The 18,519-nt window shown below is 56.3% G+C and overlaps 1 protein-coding gene across 18 annotated transcripts in view; it reads left to right on the top strand.

The window, feature by feature from the left end:
- Nucleotides 1-18,519, top strand: part of CDH23 (cadherin related 23) — a 381,002-nt gene that overhangs the window by 194,965 nt on the left and 167,518 nt on the right. For 15 of the 18 annotated variants that reach the window (XR_014018890.1, XM_081267119.1, XM_081267138.1 and 12 more), the window contains 2 exons: nucleotides 9,405-9,517; nucleotides 10,984-11,172. Coding sequence is in view for 16 of the 18 variants with exons in the window: in XM_081267119.1 (XP_081123245.1) it covers nucleotides 9,405-9,517; nucleotides 10,984-11,172 (302 nt within the window). In the remaining 2 variants the exon portion in view is untranslated. Of the gene's footprint in view, nucleotides 1-9,404; nucleotides 9,518-10,983; nucleotides 11,173-14,483; nucleotides 15,592-18,519 lie in introns of those variants that run through there. The other 3 variants (XM_081267136.1, XM_081267135.1, XM_081267141.1) reach the window with 3 other exon arrangements.

Below are 18,519 nucleotides of genomic sequence, written 5' to 3' on the forward strand. Positions count from 1 at the left end.
GCAGAAGGCAGTGTCAGGAGGCAGAAGCCCCTGTCCTCCCGTCAATCAGGACAGCTGGGGCGGGGACTAGCCTGCAGGCTCTGGTGGTAGACAGCCTGGCCTGGAATCCTGGCTCTGCCTCTCAGCTGCAGTGTGACTTGAGCAAATCGCCTCATCTCTCTGCCTCAGTCTTGTCATCTGTAAGATGGGATTAGCAATGGGGACAGTGGTGGTGATGACCGTGTGCAGAACCTTGCGTGGCCCATAGCGGCCACAGTGAACGCTGGCCCTGGCCAGTGCCCTTCTTCTAGCTACATCACCACAGCCCTCCTTCCTCCAGCTGCCGGGTCCCAGGACTCCTCACTGCCCCCTGCTGGCAGGCAGACCCCAGGCTGTTCACTTGACACTTGAGGCCTCCACCTCCTGTGGCCTCTCCTGACCTGTGTCCTGGGACTCTGTCACACCTGGGGTGTGCTGGTCCTCCTGCCCCGTCACACTCCTACTTGCCTGGCAGGCACGCCCCTGCTGTCCTACCCAAGCACTGGCCACCATGCCCAGCTGCAGGAGCTGCTCCCCCACAGGACGCACGCAGGGCCTGATCCCCCCCCCCGCCCCCAGATTGGCCTCTTGGGGGTCTTAGGTGCTTGGCCAACTCCTCACCTTCATTCTGGCTGATAAAATGGTGACCAAGGCAGGAAAGATCCCTGTCCTCAGGGGAATAAATTCAGTGACTTGCTGTTAATGATGATGGCCACCCAAGTGGGAGGGAATGGCTCATTCAAATGAGTCAATTTGCCTAAGAGGTGGTGCTGGCCTGTTACTCAGGAGGCTGAGGCAGGAGGATCACAAGTTCCAGGCCAGCCCAGGCAACCTAGCCAGACCCCGTCTCAAAATAAAAAGGGCTGGGATGTGGCCCCGTGGCAAGGCACTCTGGGTCAATCCCAGCACCAATGTAAATAAGTCTGGAGACTTTTTGTCCCAGCTGGGGGAACCATGCTTCTGCGTCCAGGGGGCTGCTGCCAGGCACAGCACAGTCCCTACCACAGACCCCCCCTGCATCAGCAGGGCTGAGATGGAGAGCCCTGCCCTGGTGCCCGTCCTCAGGGATAAGGCACATTACGGTCAGTTTACATTCCCTTCCTTTCTCTGTGCCTTCACTTTTCAAACTACAACACCACCAAGGATTGTACCTTCCAGAACTTTGTTGTTTACACAGCCACTGAGCCACATCCCCAGTCCTGTTTTGTATTTTATTAGAGACAGGGTCTCACTGAGTTGCTTCGCACCTCGCTTTTGCTGAAGCTAGCTTTGAACTCGCAATCCTCCTGCCTCAGCCTCCTGAACCGCTGGGATTACAGGCATGTGCCACTGCACCCAACCTGTTTTATGACTCTTTTGTCTAGCATATTTAATGCTTCTCTCTCTTCAAGTCACAAACTTCTGCAATGTTTTAGCAGCTGCCTGAATTTCATGACATAAATTATTTAACCAATCCCCTATTGTTGGACATGTAGGTTGTTCCCAATTTCCCTTATCAGCACTGTGCCGAGCATGCTGGTGCCTGCATATGTGGGCACATCTGTGGTCATTCCCTTTAGAGAAATCTCCTCCATGAAAGGGAAAGGATTTGGGGACAACAGAGAGACTGCAATTCCAGCCATAGTCCCTGGTGATGTCTTGCTTGTCCTCATTAAAGTATCCTCAGAGGGCTGGGGCCTCTCTGAGGCTCCCCGGTTTGCAGAGACAGGTGCAGCGCTCCCTGTGGGTGAGAGGAGCGTGGCCTGACCCTCAGCGATCCTGACATAATAGGCTTGACTCTCCTTGGCTACTCAGGTTAATGCTTCATCAGTTGGAGCCGGTTATTAGCAGATGAATCAGAGTCGGGCTTGTAGTCCTATTAGGAGAGGTAATCATTTGTTGGTTTAAGTGAGCTTGATGGGAGCCGTCCCCGTGTGAAAGCCCTGGAAGAGCAGACAGCAATTCTCCTGTGCTCCAAGGGGCCACAAAGGTGGCTTCCCCTGACTGGACAGTGGTGAGTGTAATTAATGAGACAGCTCCATTCAGACACGTCCTCGTGGCTGCATGGGGAGGGAAGGAGAGCCCCCACTGCAATTCCTAATTGGCCAATCCCTCTTATAGGCCCTGCACAGTCCTGGTGTCTCTATGACATGCGACATCATGAGTCACCCCAGGATCATCTGCTTGATAGCCTTTGACACTAGCCTCAGGATGGCCCCTAGACATTTTTGCTTCAGCCCATGCATCCATTTATTCAAAAAGCATTTATTGATCACCTACTATGTATCGGCTGAGCATTCACCTGGTCCCCGCCCCCAGGGGCTTACATTTCAGTCAGGAGGGACAAACGATAAGACACTTATAAACAGCTGAAAAGAGATGTTCAAAAAGTCGAAGCACTTTGAAAGAAAGAAAAGAGGATAATGGGCTAGAGAGTGATAGGGATTAAGGAGGACTGCTCCATGGAGTGACATTTGAGCTGACACCTGAATACAGAAGGGGCGGCCAGCAAAGAGCAGGAGGTGGCTTGAGCTTTGGGGAGGGGTGGGTTTCACCCACCGGGGCCTGGAGGAGGGCAGCAAGCTCTCGGCCGGCCCCCCCAGGCTGGAAGCCGGGGCTGCCCACGCCGCTGGCTGCCATATGTCGGTCATAGAGCCGTTGAATGCATGCCTGTCCAGCTGCCACCCAGGACGCAGGCCCCCTTTGTCAGCAGGCAGGTGAGTGACAATTTTTAATTCATAAGCTTTGTTGCTCAAAGCCATGTCTCAGTCCGACTCCTAATTTTCATGATGCAGTGATAAAGTTCTATACCAATCAAAAAGACGTGGTTCCCGTGGACAGCAGTAGCTCTGCAGGCGGGGCTGCCTGGGGCCCAAGTGGCTGAGATGGCTCATGCAAAGCTGCTCAGTGCTCGCACGTGGCCGGGGAGAGGCATGTCGAGGGCCTCTGGATCCAACCAGAGGTCTTCAGCTTCATGAAAGCAGGGCTGTTGTGCTCTACCCCACACCACCTGGATTCCAGTTGTCCTTAACCTCTCTGGGCCTCAGTTTCATCATCTCTAAAATGGGGTAGTAGTCCCCGTCTCGAGGATGGTTTGTGCAGGCTGGGAGGGGCATACCTATAGAACACTACACAACACAAGGCAAGAACTCAGCATGTGTTGGGGCCCTTGCCACTCTGCCAACATGGGCCACTGTGGGGACTTATGTGGTCTGATTCTTCTGATTCTATGCCTGGTCCACAGTGAGTGCTCTACCTACATGGTCACATCTGGCCCTCTCAGCCCGTAGGGAGGAACCATGACCCGAACTTGACAGTCAGGGGCTTGGCTCAAAGGAATGAGCTGTTGCAGGAGTCTTGCAGTTGGTAAGGGGCGGAGCTACCGTTGGCACCTTCTTCTCATCCTGCAGCTTGATGCTGGGTGGCGGGCGCCGCTTGTGGATGTAACAGACCCCAGGCCCAGAAGGAGACGAGGAGAAGACATTGGAAGAGGGGAGCGCCCATCCCAGTTCCACTCCTTCCCTGGGTCCATCCAGGAGAGCACAGCAAAAAGGTGGGGGAATCGGGCCTCTCAGGCCATCTCCTCCAGCCTCTGCCTCCACTCAGGGACTGGCCTTTGAAGGGTGCATGCTCAGGCCCAGAGGAAGGGACTGGCCTCAGAAGCTGCTTGCTTCCTTCCTCTCCCCCACAGCTCAGCACAGGGATAGGCCCCCGGGTGCCACCACCTGTGTGTGACTGGTCATCTCTAATTGCTGCAAAGGAAGAGGCCAACTTCAGATCCTCCCACACACGTATAATGAGCATCGTTCTGGGAACAGCAGACAGAAGTGTGCGACCCCAGCCCTCACCCTCAAGGCCCCACTTAAGGAAGCCAGGGAAGCCCAGGCACAGGGCAGCCCACCACTCTGGGGCCTAGAGGAGCAGGAGATGGCAGAGCCTTGGGTCAGGAGATGGCGATGGGCTTCTGGTGGCGGGGGCCATAGGACCCTGAGAGGCCGGGCTCGGAGGTGGAGGCTTGCCTTTCCCTTTAACTCCAAGTGCAGCAAGAACTAAGGCAGGTCGCAGCGCTGCCAGCCCAGCCGAGCAGACAAAGCAATTCAAAGTCATCAGCCTGTGTTCCCACACGCACCATCAGCCGCTTACTGAACGGCTCTTGCCCAGACCTGGTGCGGGTCAAGATGCTGCGGGCCAGATAACGAGGGAGCCACATGTGGGAGAGGGGCCCTGGGGAGCCGGGGCGGGAGCGGGGGAGCCGGCGGCTGGACGGGGCGGGAGGCTCCCCTGGCCCGGTGGCCCCATGAGAGCCCTCCCCGCCAGTCTGCCGTCTGACCCCCGCAGCCCCGCCGTCCCAGGGCCTCCTGCCCGCGCCCTCCGCCCCTTCCCCGCCCTCCGCCGTCCAGGGACCAGCCCGGCCCTTGCCTGGCTCCGCCGCGCCCCCTAGCGGCCGCCGCGCCCCTCGCCTGGTTTTCTACACCGCGAAGTCCCCACTGCGGGGCCACCGCCCTTGGGATCTTAGTCCCACTCTGCGGGCATCTGAAGCGCCCCTCAGGGGCCTTGGCCGGCTCCTCCCGAGCCTCCCTGCTCACCATCTTGGTCAGGACCGGCCCTTCCTCCCTCCAGGCACTGCACTAGGCTGGTGGCCCCGGACCCATGAGACCACGGCCCCTGTCTCCTTGGCTGTGTCCCAAACACCCCTCCACAGAGCCCAGCCCTGCCTGGCCACGCATCCTCAGTGCCCTAGGTATGTCAAGGACACCCCTGTGCTGAGGGCTCTGGTCCCCCACGGCAGGCCGCTTCCTCCATACCTGGAAGTCACTCCAGGTGGGCATTTTGCTGCTGTGTTCAACTCTCAGGGGGGAATTTATCCAGAACTTTCCAAAGTGATAATGCTTTTCCTCTAGGGATCTCTCTTTTTAAGGTTTTTTAATCTTTGTTTTGATGTGTGTATATTTATGGGGTACTAGGTGATGTTTTGCTTCATGCATATTTGTGTAAGGATCATCAAATGTGGGTAATTAGCATATCCATTACCTCCACCATTTATCACTCAAAGTCTTCTAACTATTTTGAAACACTGCTGTCCAAGGTCACCTTGCTGTGCCATGGGATACTATAGTTCATTCTTCCTCTCTACCTATAACTTTGTACCATGGGCTGCCCGGTGATACCTGCTCCAGGCTCTTCTGCTGATGCAGATGTGGGTTCACTCCTCTGGACCCCCCTCTTTCGAATCTGAAACTCCTAGAGGAAGGCGTCTCTCCCCAGGAAACCCAGCAAGACCAGTGATGGCCTGCTTTTCTCTTTGTGATGCTTCCAGTCTCCAGTGACCTGAAGCCACAGGCAGTAAAAGCCTGGCCCCACCCTGCACCCCAGGAGCCCCCCCCCCACGGGAACCCAACACTTACTCCTGGACAGCTCTGTCGACCCAGGAGAAGCAGCTGTCTCTCTGCTCACCAGTGAGGATGGGACAGGTGAAAGGCAACCCTCCTGAGACCTTCCTCCCTATCCCCAGTCCCCCTGGGACTTGGATACGGAGTTTGGAGACCAGAGGGCTGACGTGGTGGTGTCACTTTCCAGGATCACAAGGACACTTGAGGTGTGACTGCCAAGCCCCCAGACCCCAGGCCGGGAGGAGTGGGAGTCTGGAATGAGGGGCTAGAGCCAGGCAAGGAAATGGTGACCTGCCCAGGGTGCTGGAGGGATCAGGGGCAGAGCCGGGGCCCATGCCCTTGGGCCTGAGGGTGGCCTGCCGTGGCCTCAGGGCAGCCGACTGGTCAACAGGAGCCCCACTTAGAAGCCATCCTGGCAAGCGTGAGCGGGTGGCTGGCTCAGGGTCTCTGGCGGGCTTTAGACCTAGGCTCTGTGGAGGTAGAAGGGAGGGGACAGGTGGCACTGTCTTGGTATAGTACAGGCTTCCGCATTGGTGGAGAGCGCTCAGCAGGCCAGGTACTGTCTCAACTCCTTCCATCTCTGGGGTGGGTCTTGTTATCACCCTGGAATTACAGAATAGGAAACTGAGGCCCAGACGTGGTAATAACTAGCCAGGTTCACACAGCTGGTAGCAGACCTGTGGTCTGAACCCTTGTGGTGGCTTCCCAAGGGCAGAATCCCCACCACCCGTCTGCTCTGCTGCTCTTCTGGGCCTCAGCCTGGCAAATGCTCTCGCTTTCAGTAGCATGATTCTGTGGGGATGTGCGGCCCAAGGCGGGCACCTCGCCTGCTCTTCTCCGCTGATTCTCCAGCACCCTACTCGCAGAGGGTGCTCATAGGAACTTGGAGGAACATGTCACTGAACTAATCAATGAATCTTGGAGTCCGACATGCCCTTGGCCTTTGCTGCTCAGGGTACAGGGCTCCTCTCCTGCCCCTGCCTGAGCTGGGCTGCATCCCAGTGAATGCTGTCGTTGCCATGGTAACTGTAGCAGCATCCAAGTCAGTGCCTCACTCGGGTGGCCCTGCCACCTCCCCGGGTGTAGCCTGTTCTGGCTGTTGGTTCTGGGAGTATGTCACACGTGCCTGGCAGGAGGCGGGAAGATGGACACGTGATAGAAGTTAAAAAGCACACATATGCACATGTGTGTGCACACACACAGGGTGTCGGGGAGGGTCCCCAAGCTTGTATGAATGAGTGCTACTGGGAGACCGTGGGCCTGCAGGGCTGTGGAGAGGGGCTCGGTGGGGAGGGTGACTTACGTCCTGGAATCAGGTTCTGGGTGGAGTCAGGTCAGGGGTGAGCAACCTGACCATGAACGGGGAGTGGGTGTCATGAGGAGTGTCCCAGGCTCGATTTCCCAACCGAATGTTGAAACAAGTCATTCAGCAAAGGCCTCTGGTTTGTGAATGATTTATAGGAAAAAAAATCTTACAAAGAAAAATTGAATCACATTTAGTTAAACATTTGATAGATTCCTTTATTGGAAAGAATAAATTTATATGAAAATAAAATCTGTACTGAATCTGTACCGACGGGATGCTGGATGTGGGGCCTGGGGAGGGGGAGCTGTGCTGGGGCGGTGGGGGGCGGAAGACCTCAGGGTGGCCCTTCAGCTCTGCCTGGGGCTCAGAGGACCCAGCCCCCTCCAGGGCCCAGTGCCACCCCTGCTCCACCCCACCTCAGCCCTGGCCAGTCTGCACTGTGAGCAAGGCCAAGGGCTGCATACTAATTGCTAAAGCTGTGGATGGCTAGCTGAAAGGACCCACCCTTGATGTCCCCCCTGAAAAATTCCTAGCTAAAGAAACTCCCTTCTCCTCCTGCGTTTACTGGAGGGGCATCCCCTTCTGGGCCTAGCCCAGGCCAGAGTCCCCAAAGCCCACAGTCCGAGTGGCTTGAAGCCTGAAGGAGCTCCACGGTCCTCAGCAGCCTGTTCCCTGCCTGGCCAATACCTGCGGTGGACCAAGAGGACCGTAGCCCTGGCCTAGGTAGAGGAGGGCCTCCTGGCATGGGCAGGCAACTGGGCACAGGCTGGCACGAACAGCCCCGTTTGGAAGTCTGGAGTTGGAAGAGGAAGTGGTCTGCTCTGGACTTTCCCTGGCCGACCCTGCCACGTGCAGGTCCCTGTGGAGCCAGGGTGGGGACGAGCGGGAGGGGCAGCGGCTTCCATGGCCATCCTGGGCTCCGTGCGTGGCTGAAGGCTTGGGCGCTGCTTCTCCCCCAGGGACCCACTGTCTATCCATCCATCTTTCGTCCCAGTCCTCCCTGTACCCCAGGGCCCAGCTCAGACAACAGCAAGGGTTACACTTACCAAGCACTTACTGTGCCAGGAACCACTCTAAGCCAGAGAATACAACTTTCACCCTCATTTCACCCACAACCTGTGCTGTAGAGGCCGTCCTTATCCCTGTATATGGATGAGAAAATCAAGGTACAGAGAGGTTAGGTGAGTTGTCCAGGGTCACACAGCTCACAAGTGGTGCAGGGCATTCTGCTGCTCCTCTGGTAGCCTTCCTTCTTCAGCCTTCCTCTGTGACCTCAGACAACTAACTCTCCCGGGTGCCAGGGCTCCCTCCCAGGTAGCACGTACTTCAGTGTCGGGATCCCTGGCACAGACGTTTGCATCTACCATGCCTGGCTCAGGGCCTGGCCAGGGATGGCCTGAGTCTGTGGCTGAATGGAGGGAGCCTGTGAATGATCCAGCAAATGGTCAGTGAAGGAGGAAGAAGAATGCCATCCAGCTTTGCCTAGGAGGACCTCAGAGCCTGGTGGGAGTATGCAGCAAGGGCCAGGGCTGGAGTGGGCAGGGCAGGCCCAGGAGGCCTGGGGAGCAGCCATTCTTCAGCCACACGGATGCCACCATGTGCTAACATTGGCCAGGTACCTTGAGGGACAGCTGTGAAAAGCCCCCATCTTTGGGGAGCTTCTAGGCCAGGCGGGAAAATGGGATTAACACGCAGGAAGCACCCGGGGAATTGTCACAGAGCAGAGGCTACTCCTGCCTGCGGGGCCAGGAGGGGTCGGCTGGAGAAGGGAGAGTGGCCTTCCTGGGGGAGCAGGAGAGGCTGTCTCTGACCTGGGAGGACTGGAGGGGGGGGCTGAGAGAAGACAGTGAGCCGGGCGCGGTGGCACAGGCCTGGAATCCTGGAGGCTCGGGAGGCTGAGGCAGGAGGATCACAAGTTCAAAGCTAGCCTCAGCAACTCAGCAAGGCCCTAAGCAACTCAGTGAGACCCTGTCTCTAATAAGATACAGAATAGGGCTGGGGAGGGGGCTCAGTGGTTAAGGGTCCCTGAGTTCAATCCCAGGACTCCCCCTCGCCAAAAAAAAAGGACACTGGACGCTGAAAGACCAGAGGCAGGACCAAGCATGGGATTTGGGAACTGAGGAAACAAGGGTGAGGGCTTGGGGTGCCTGCAGAGGGGAGGCATATGGGTGACAGAGGCCTCCACTTGAGGCCAGCCTCAGGTGCCGTCTGAGCCACCACTGACACACGCGTCTCTAACTTGAGTAAGCTCTGAGAATGCTGATTTGTGGTTTTGCTGTATTTATCATTTAAAAAGCACATCACATCGTTGCCAAAACCGAAAATTGGGCTGGAGTGAAATTGTCCATAAAAATGGACAAGGGCAAGAAAGCGAGGTGGGAGTCCCCGCGACGGCGCTCCCTTTGGGACACTCCCCTCAGCCGGCTCCCTCTGTTGGGAAGGAGCACAGCACTGGGTGTTGAGGACACGCTGCCATCAACCGGGACCTTCTCCTTGCCTCAGGGGGCGGGAAGGCCACAGGACGGCCGGCGTCCCCCTGCGCTGGTCTGTGCTGTCTGCCCCTGGATGGGACCTCCTGCGCCCTGGCTGTTCTGGGTCCCCAGAGGCAGCGTCCTTAGGGCTCCAGGTTCCTGCCATGGGGACAGGAGCCACGGCCCCGTCACTGCATCTGCCTGCCTGGCCCGGGCACAGCATCCTTCTCTCTCCCGCAGGGAACACCAACAGCATCTTCGCCCTGGACTACATCAGCGGGGCGCTGACCTTGAACGGCCTGCTGGACCGTGAGAACCCCCTGTACAGCCACGGCTTCCTCCTGACCGTGAAGGTGAGACCCTCGGTGGGACGTGCACCAGGTGGACAGCTGCCCAGGCTGGGAGGCCAGCCTCCAGCAGGGCCAGGGGCTGCAGCCTCAGACAGAGGCCCCAGAGTTCAGCATTCCTGTCCTCTCCGGGGCACTGACCCCGGTCACCCCCACAGGCCACCAGGAGGGGATCACGGGTGCACTTCACAGCCATCGTCCACGCCTGCACAGGCCGGGAACTTTATCCTCACCTTAGTGACAACGGGGACTTCTAGGTGCTCATCTTGAGCTCGGCCTCCTCCCAAGGTTTCGAATCGCAGTTGTAGACACCTGAATTCTTGAGTTCACTCTGTTTGGGGGGTTTTGTCCCATTTTCTAAGTTTTACCCTTTCCTGGGTTAGAAAATGGAGCACATTGGGGAGGGGACAGAGCCTCTGGGGTCCCTGCCCTGGAAAGCGTAGTGAAGCTGCAGCCCCTCCCCCACCCCACCCAGTCACCTGCCACTGGTGGCACTTTAATGAAAATCAATGACTTGCTGAGCATCCCTAGGAGGCCCATTTAGGGGTATGGATCCTGCCTGGGCCACAGGGGACCTCCCCAGCCCTGACCATCAATTAATAGGAGGGGGTGGTCCAAAGACTGGGGCTGGGGACCCTGGGAAGGAGGCCCCCATCCGTGTTGGAGGACAGGACAGCCAGCCCACCCTGCACCCTCCCTTGAGCTTGACCGCTGAGCCATGCTGGTCCACCAGCCCTGGCTTTCTCATGGCCCTGCGCTCTCGCCCCTGACGCTCAGGTGTGGTAGCCAGGGTGGGGGTGCCCCACCCCAGCACAGAGCCCGGCCCCTCCCTGGCCTCCCTGCCTGTCCTGCACCCCTCCGGCTGAGGCCAGGGGTCAGCTCCCAAGGAAGAGGGCTACTGCCTAGTCCCTGCACTGCCTCCAGCTCCCTGGAACCCCACACTGTCTTCCCATCTTCTACAAAATGTGGGCATGGGACCCCCAAACTGGTGGTGCATCCAGTCCCCCTGGGGAGCCTTGTGAATCTGTCCATCTGTTTCTGAGTCCAAACCTCACCCTGAAACTAGCAGCATTCCATCCACAGCGATCAGCCTTTAGCACAGAAATTCCTGGCCTCAGTTTTATTATCTGCCAAGTTGAATAGAATCTCCATCCACCCTTGGATGAACCCCAAATCTGTCCCTTCCTTCCTGTCCACCTCATCTCCATGTCAGTTCTCGAATCCTATTGCCTGAGTTTGAATTGCAAAGCTGCGCATCCTCGTACAAGTTCCTTAACCTCTCTGAGCCTCATGTCCTTCTCAGTGACATGAGGATACTAAAGGTGGAATTTTCTTCCTGGGGCTGTAGTGAGGATTCGGTGAGATGGTTCATATTAAACCAGTGTCTAAATTCGAGAACGTCCTTGGTAAACAGTAGCTAATATTGGGATTGTGGCCTTCTTTACACCTGGTGGATGGTATTCTGTCTTCAGGGCACAGAACTGAATGATGACCGCACCCCATCTGATGCCACTGTCACCACAACCTTCAACATCCTGGTCATCGACATCAATGACAATGCTCCAGAATTCAACAGTTCCGAGTACAGCGTGGCCATCACCGAGCTGGCTCAGGTTGGCTTTGCCCTCCCCCTCTTCATCCAGGTCATGGACAAGGATGAGGTGAGTCCCTGGAACCCAGGACCCGTCCAGGGTTATTGTCCTGCCTGCGCTGTGCAACCTTGAGAGGGATGCCAGGTGTTTCTGGGCTTCCAGGTCCTCAGTTATGAGATAGAAACAAACACAGGTGTTGATAAATAAGGCTGCAAAAAAATTGAAAGTCTCTAAACTGTTACACATGCCATCTCTACCCTGTAAAAACATCCAAGCACACACTCCAATAGGTGGCATTTTATTTAGAGTTTATATACATGGTCACTGTACTCATCTCATAGGTATGTGATAAAGTATGCACTAAAATTGCCATCTTAAGGTGGGTGTGGTGGCACACAGCTGTAATTCCAGTGACTCGGGAGGCTGAGGCAGGAGGATTGCAAGTTGGAGACCAGCAGGAGGATTGCAAGTTGGAGACCAGCCTCAGCATCTCAGGTCCTAAGCAACTTAACCAGACCCTGTCTCTAAATAAAAAGAGGGCTGTTGCTAAGCATGTGGCTCGGTGGTAGAGCACCCCTGGGTTCAAATAGCAATTTTTGAAAGTAGAAATAAAGCACCAGTGTACTTTCTCACACCTGAGGGGTGGTCTCTGCCGTGTGTAGGAGGTACATGCCCAGTTTAGAGGCCCATACGAATGACACTTGGCAGAAAGTCTGACTCCTGCTTTTGGTGTAGTAATGCCTCCCAACATGTGAAGAGCTTGCTCAGGGGACACAGGTGCTTTCAAGAGGATCCCCAGCCATCAGGGGTCCAGGAGGCCTCGTTCAATGAGGCCTGCCCTGGGACGTAGGCGGAGCTGGGGAGAGACAGAGGCTGGGGTAGGGGCCTCCCCCACCAGCCCTGATACCCCTGCAGTGCTGGCCGAGGGCCAGGCCGGCGTGGGAATGGTTTGTCCCTTTAGACCCTCTCAGCCCGCATCTCCCCCGCCTGGTGCCCTGCCTCCCTGGCCCTCTGCAGGGGCCACATTGGCAGCACTCTGTCCTGTCCTCCTGCCCTGCTCAGGACTCCATCAGGCACTCCAGCCTGGGGCACCTCCTTCACCTGTCCCGTGAGGGGCTCCCGTTCTGTCCTGACCCAGGCGGGCTTCTTCCTAAGGAGCCCCTCCACTCTGGCTGCCCAGCAAACGGCCGCGGGGCCAGCCCAGGAGCCCGCCGCCCTCACCCCTACCCCTCCCCAGCCCACTGTGCCCACTGGACTCGCCCCACCAGGACTGGACCCATGGCCCAGCCAGTCCCGCCTGTTCACACAGGCACACGCACACAGAAACCCCACCCACTGTCATTGTCCCGTGCCTGTCTGAGATGACTTAAGATGTATTGAGCACCTACTGTTCACTAGGAACTAGGTTTGTCCCCTGGGGGTCAAGCATGACCACGGACCTGTCCAAATGTACCACTTTAAAAAGTAGGGATAAACAGGTATAAAATAAATTCCAATATTTTCTCAAACCCATCAGTCATCTCGTCCCTCCCTGGAGTATAGCCAGGCACATCCCTGTCAGAGACGACTCTGAAGCCTGGCGTGATGATGGCACATACCTGTAATCCCTGCGGCTCAGGAGTCTGAGGCAGGAGGATGGCAAGTTCAAAGCCAGCCTCAGCAACTCAGTGAGGCCCTAAGCAACTTAGTGAGACTCTGTCTCTAAATAAAATATTTTAAAAGGGGCTGGGGATGTAGCTTAGTGGTTGAGTGCCCCTGGGTTCATTCCCTGGTACCAAAAAACAATAAAATTGTTTTTAAAAAAAAAAAAATAGAGGCTACTCTGAATGATAACCTCAGAAGAAAGCCTCCTCCTTCCTTGCAGAGGTACAGTCACGCCAGGGAGAGGAGACACGCCAGTCCTAGTGTGGGGTCCCGGGTCCTGACGGCAGGGGGCTGCGAGGATCAGGAAAGGCTTTTAGCAGGGGGGGGCTGGGGCTGAGCCCTGGGCAGGCAGAATGGCTGGCTGCCAGGATGGTGGCCCCCACCGGCCCAGAGGCAGAAACCTGCAGGTAGGACACAGGAATAGTGACCCCTGCTCACAGCGTTGGGCTGCGGGGAGGTGGGCAGATGTGAGGAACCCAGGCCGGGGACTTGGACTTGACCTTGGCAGGAACCCAGGAGGCAGGCAGGACAAGCTCTGGAAGCGCACAGCGCCTCTCTGTCAGTCCAGACTTGCCATTTACTGGCCCTGACTCCGGGTAAATTAATGGCCCTTCCTGAGCCTCGGTCCACTCATCTGTTCAAAAAAAAATAAGAGAGCGAGTGTAGCTGTCAGTTCGTATTGCAGTAACAAGCTGACCCAATGCACACGCTCATTTCTCACTTGGCCTCCATGTCCAGCCCAGGTCTGCAGGGAGGCCACTCCGAGAGGTCACTTACATGTGCAGCCTGCGGTCTCGACGGTGCTGCCGTGTGTTTGGGTGGGGTGGGGTCGGGCGACAGAGGCTAAGCACGGCTCTGCCCCGCTTCATCTCACAGTGGCCCCAACTTCCACCCAGTGGTCAGAACTGGCTCCGTGTCCCAGCCTCACTGCCAGAGGCTGGGTGTGGGGAGGTGACTACGTCTTGGTCTCTGCTGCCAGGGAAGCTGAGAGGGGACAGAAAGGTGGGCAGGGCTTAGCGTTACCACTGCCACACAGAAACCCCACCCAGTCATTGTCCCCAGACCTGCAGCTCCCCAACCCCGACCTGGTCCAGAGAGTGTCCCCAACAGTGAGGCCAGAGCCCCAGAACCCACTTACTCAGGCTCCTGTATGACTGTCCAAAAGAATGCCGAGGGGACGCAGGTGCCGCGGTGGCACACACCTGTAACCCCAGCAGCTCCAGAGGCTGAGGCAGGAGGATTTCGGGTTCAAAGCCAGCCTCAGCAACTCAGTGAGGCCCTGAGCAACTCAGTGAGACCCTGTCTCTAAATAAAATGTAATAAGGGCTGGGATGCGGCTCAGTGGTCAAGCACCCTGGGCTCAATCCTTGGTACAAAAAAAAAAAAGAAAGAAAAAAGAGGCTGAGGGCAGTCGGGCCCAGCCTGCCCCGAGGGACACTCCCACCTAGGCACAGCCCTGGACATGTGGCATGCCATGCCCTCGGGGACCCCCGGAGCCAACGCAGACCTTCCCTGTGTGTGCTCCACGGCTCCTTTCCCCAGGGAGGCGGCCTGTGTCCCTCCAGGGACCACTTCTCCAGGACAGAGTGACGTGCAGAGAGGGGGACTAGGAAGAAGAGGCCACGCCCTGGTCCACACTGCCCCACCCTGAGGTCATCTGGACTGTCCCATGTCCCCAGCTTTGAGGGGGCTGCCCCCAAACCACAGCACCCTGACCCGGGCTCCTTCCTCCACAGGAGGCGGGAGTGGCCGGCTCAGTCCAGCCCATGCCTTGGCACCACGGGCTCTTCTGCTGAATCCAGAAGCCGGGAGGGATTCAGACCTTGCCAGGGAACAGGCCCCAAGGCCAGGTTCCAGATGTCAAGGAGACGCCACCACGTCTGAGGGCCAAGCCAGGCGGGCTCAGCTGCGTAGCCCACAGACAGCAGGCACAGGCCGCAGGCGCGTGGGCATTGCCCAGTGTCCGGAATCTGGGGCAAAAACAACCTCTGAGGGGAACCAGGCAGATGTTGGAAAAGACCTTTAAGAAACTGTCCTGTCCTGTCCCTTCCTAGGGGGAGAATGTCGGTGGGGATCTGTGTCTGGGTTGAAGGTGACTCTGGATTTGCTTGGTGTGGCCGAAATACATGGTCACTGAGCAAAAGAGGAAGAGGGAAGAGGGCAGAAGAGCGGTCAAAGCCCTGTGTCACAGGCTCTTCAGAACCATGGGACGTTCTCTGGCTGTCCCTGTGACTGCGACTGCGATTCTACAATTCTGAACATGCTGGTCCCATTCAGACCTGTCTCCTGGTTACTCACAGGACCCACAGCTGGGGCCTGGTCTGGATTTGCTCAGCAGGACCGCCCCACACCTCACACTCCGCCTGGCCCCTGGGAAGCACTCCAGAGGCACACACTGTTGAGGGACGGGTGCCTTTGAAGATGAAAGTAGCAACAAGGTGGCCCAGGGCTTTTACTGGATGGATGACATCAAAAGTCCATTGTGGGGCAGTAGAGGGTGCTGACCAAAACAGAAGAGGAAGAAGGAAGCAGTTTAACCTCTCAGTCAGAACTTTGTGGCAGTTAGTCCTAATTAGGATGCTAATTGAACTCAAAAAACTAGGTGATGCTTACAGTCCCCCCGCCCCAGATCTAAGATTCTGTAACATCTCTGAATCGCAGGCTCTGCCAGACCATGCAAAGGTGCTTGAAAAAGACCCTTTCTATCTCCCAAGGACTCTGTCACATTGTCAAGTCTCTCTGAGTAATTTCTTCTCTTTGGCCCAGCTATAGAAAACTCAGAGAAGCCAGGGAAGAAAAGACTGGGGTGGGCTGAAGCCATTTGTATCCTGTGACAGTTGAGATGCAAATAGATGGTTGTGATGCAGATAGGGGGAAAAAAAATCCTGCAGGCACAGGCTGGGAAGCCAGCCCGGGACCTCGCAGCTCAAGTTTCAAATTAAAGGCTGTGGCCACGTTCCACTCTGCCCAGCAATTTGCTGTCTCCCTGGGTGTTCCGATAGCCACAGTCGATAGGCAGCACCTTCACCCACTAGGGTCCCCACCCTGTCCTCCACCTTCTGTTTCCCATCTGCACAGGAGGGAAGAATCCCTGGGGTGATTGGAATATTTGCTCAGTTATTCTAAAATCCACTCTCCTGCCCAGACTCCAGGGGGTTATGGGGGTGGGGGTGCAGGGCCTTGGGGGATCCTGCGGCTCTGTAGCTCCACCAGGAGGATTGGATTTTGTTTTTAAATAGTTGGTGCATTGTGCAGGACTCCTCTGGCTGACCCAGAGCCAAACAACAGTGGCTCCCTCCATCCGGAGAAGACCTTTAGCCCCCCTTTCTTCTCAGGAGTTGGGAATGGTGGATCCACTGTATTTCTGCCTCACTTCTGGCCCAGCTTCTCCGAACACATTTTCTTCTGTCCTTGAGGTCATTTAAAAATATTTTTTTACTTGTTCTTTTTAGTTATGCATGACAGTAGAGTATATTTTGACCTGTCATTCATACATGGGGTGTAACTTCCTATTCTTGTGGTTGAACACGATGTGGAGTTCTGCTGGTCTGAACACATATGTGTTCATATGTGCTGGTATTCATATGTGCTGGTATGTATTCATATCTGCTGGTCTGAATACATATGTATTCATATGTGAATGTAGGAAAGTTCTGTCTGGTTCATTCTTCTTTCCCATTCCCATCCCCCCTCTTTTCCCCCATCCCTCCTCCCTTCCCCCATCCCCCCATCTGGTAAACACTGCCCCCTTCACCCCACCACCTATTGTGAGGCAGCATCCACATATCAGAGAGAACATTCAGCCTTTGGTTTGGGGGATTGGCTCATTTTGTTTAGCATGAAAAGCTCCCTTTCTATCCATTTACCAGCAAATGCCATAATTTCATTCTTCCCTTTGGCTGAGTAATATTCCATTGTGTATATGTATCACATTTTCTTTGTCTATTCATCTATTTTAAGGGCATCTAAGTTGGTTCCATAGCTTAGCTATCGTGAATGAGCTGCTGTAAACATTGATGTGGCTGCGTCACTGTAGCGTGCTGATTTTAAGTCCTTGGGGTATAGACTGAGGAGTGGGACAGCTGGGTCAAATGGTGGTTCCATTCCAGGTTTTCTGAGGACTCTCCACACTGCTTTCCAGAGTGGCTGCACCCATTTGCAGTCCCACCAGCAATGTCCAAGTGTACCTTTTCCCCCATATTTGAGGGCATTTTTTGCAGAGGAGAGGGATGGTGGTGGACAGCAGAGGGCCAGTGTCTACCCGACTCCCAGCGATGCCTCTGCTGCTCGGTCCTGCTGCTCCTGGGAACTGGGATCATATCAGAAAAGCCTTCAGATCTCGTGAATGTGTGTCCTAAGGAACGATAGTGAAATTTAGGCAGATGGAGAGATCATTCATTCACTCAGCAATCATTATGCACCTAGTATGTGCCCCAAACATCATTACGCATCTACTAAGTTCCTGCCTTATGCTGGGTCATGAGAGGTGGTGCCGAGTGTGGGCTACTCTCTAAGGCTCATACTTCATTCTGGTGGAGAAGGCTGGGGAGGGGGCAGAGCTGGGGATCAGCGGTGGCGCGCTTGCCTAGCACATGTGAGGCCCTGGGTTCAATCCTCAGCACGAGGAAGAGAGAAAAGAAAGGAAGGAAGGAAGCAGACTCCAAGGACATGAGTGGGCGCCAGGGCAGAGAGGTCGTCTTCCACTCTGGGTCCCAGGAGGGCCTCCTAGGAAGGCTGAGCAGGGGTAGTGTGTGGTGGAGGTGGCCGCAGAGCTGGGAAGGAAGAACCTTCTAGCAGCAGGTGCCCCCCTGCAAGGTATAGAGGACCCACAAGGTACACAGCCTGGCCTTTTCCTGAAGGAGGGCAAAGACTGGTGGGACTGGCTGGGGCTCTGAGAGGGGAGACGGAGGCCGCAGCCTTCATCAGAGGAGGCTGTCTGATGGGGAGTGCCTCTTCCCGTTACTGTGGGACCCGGGATTGACGGCTGATGTGGTCTGGCTCACCCTTTCTTAAGGAGCCCTCTGACTGCTAAGGGGGTTCCTGGGGACCAGAGGCAAGGTGGTGGGGGCTGGAGAGTAAGAGGTCTTCTCCAGGGGACCTTGCCCAGCCATCATGACCGCCTGCTGCGGCTGGCAGGGCTTCCTCAGGCTGCCTGGTGACTCACTGCAACTTAGCGTCTTCCTCAGACGACGATGTTGGGGAGAAGCCCGGGAACCCACAGTCCCCCTATAATGAAATTCTCAAAGTCCAGTAGAACCGCCACCCAGAACTCTGGCCAGGAGGACCCTGGGCCTTTGTGACAGAGGCTCTCTGATGTTCACCTGGCCTCAGCCAAAAGGCTGAGAGCCGTGAGGCTGGCCCAGGGTTTTGACCTCCAACCCCAGCCTTCTGCCATGGGACCTGCCCAGGCCCCAGGGAGGGGAAGGGGCCTCCAGCCCCACCCGCCCGTCCTTGAGGAGGATTACCCGTGTCCTGTCCCCACTCTGCCTGTGGTCCACCTCTGGGAAACCATGGCTCTTTACCACTCTACACATCCCAAGAGGACCTGGCAGGTGCCTCGGCTGCCCTATCCCACGCCCCCCCTGCCTGCAGCAGAGAGGCCGCGCCTCCACCCCGCTGCACCCCGTCTGCCCAGGAATCTGTACGTCTGGCTTCACCTGGGTGAGAAAGGCCGCTGGTTAGAAATAAAAATAAGGGCTTTGAAGCCAGACTGCTCTGCCACTTTTGATCTGTACGACCTTAGGGGACTTATTTATTCTCTGATTCCATTTT

This window comes from Spermophilus citellus (assembly GCF_964194105.1).
Source record: "Spermophilus citellus genome assembly, chromosome: 15".
NCBI classification, from domain to species: domain Eukaryota; kingdom Metazoa; phylum Chordata; class Mammalia; order Rodentia; family Sciuridae; genus Spermophilus; species Spermophilus citellus.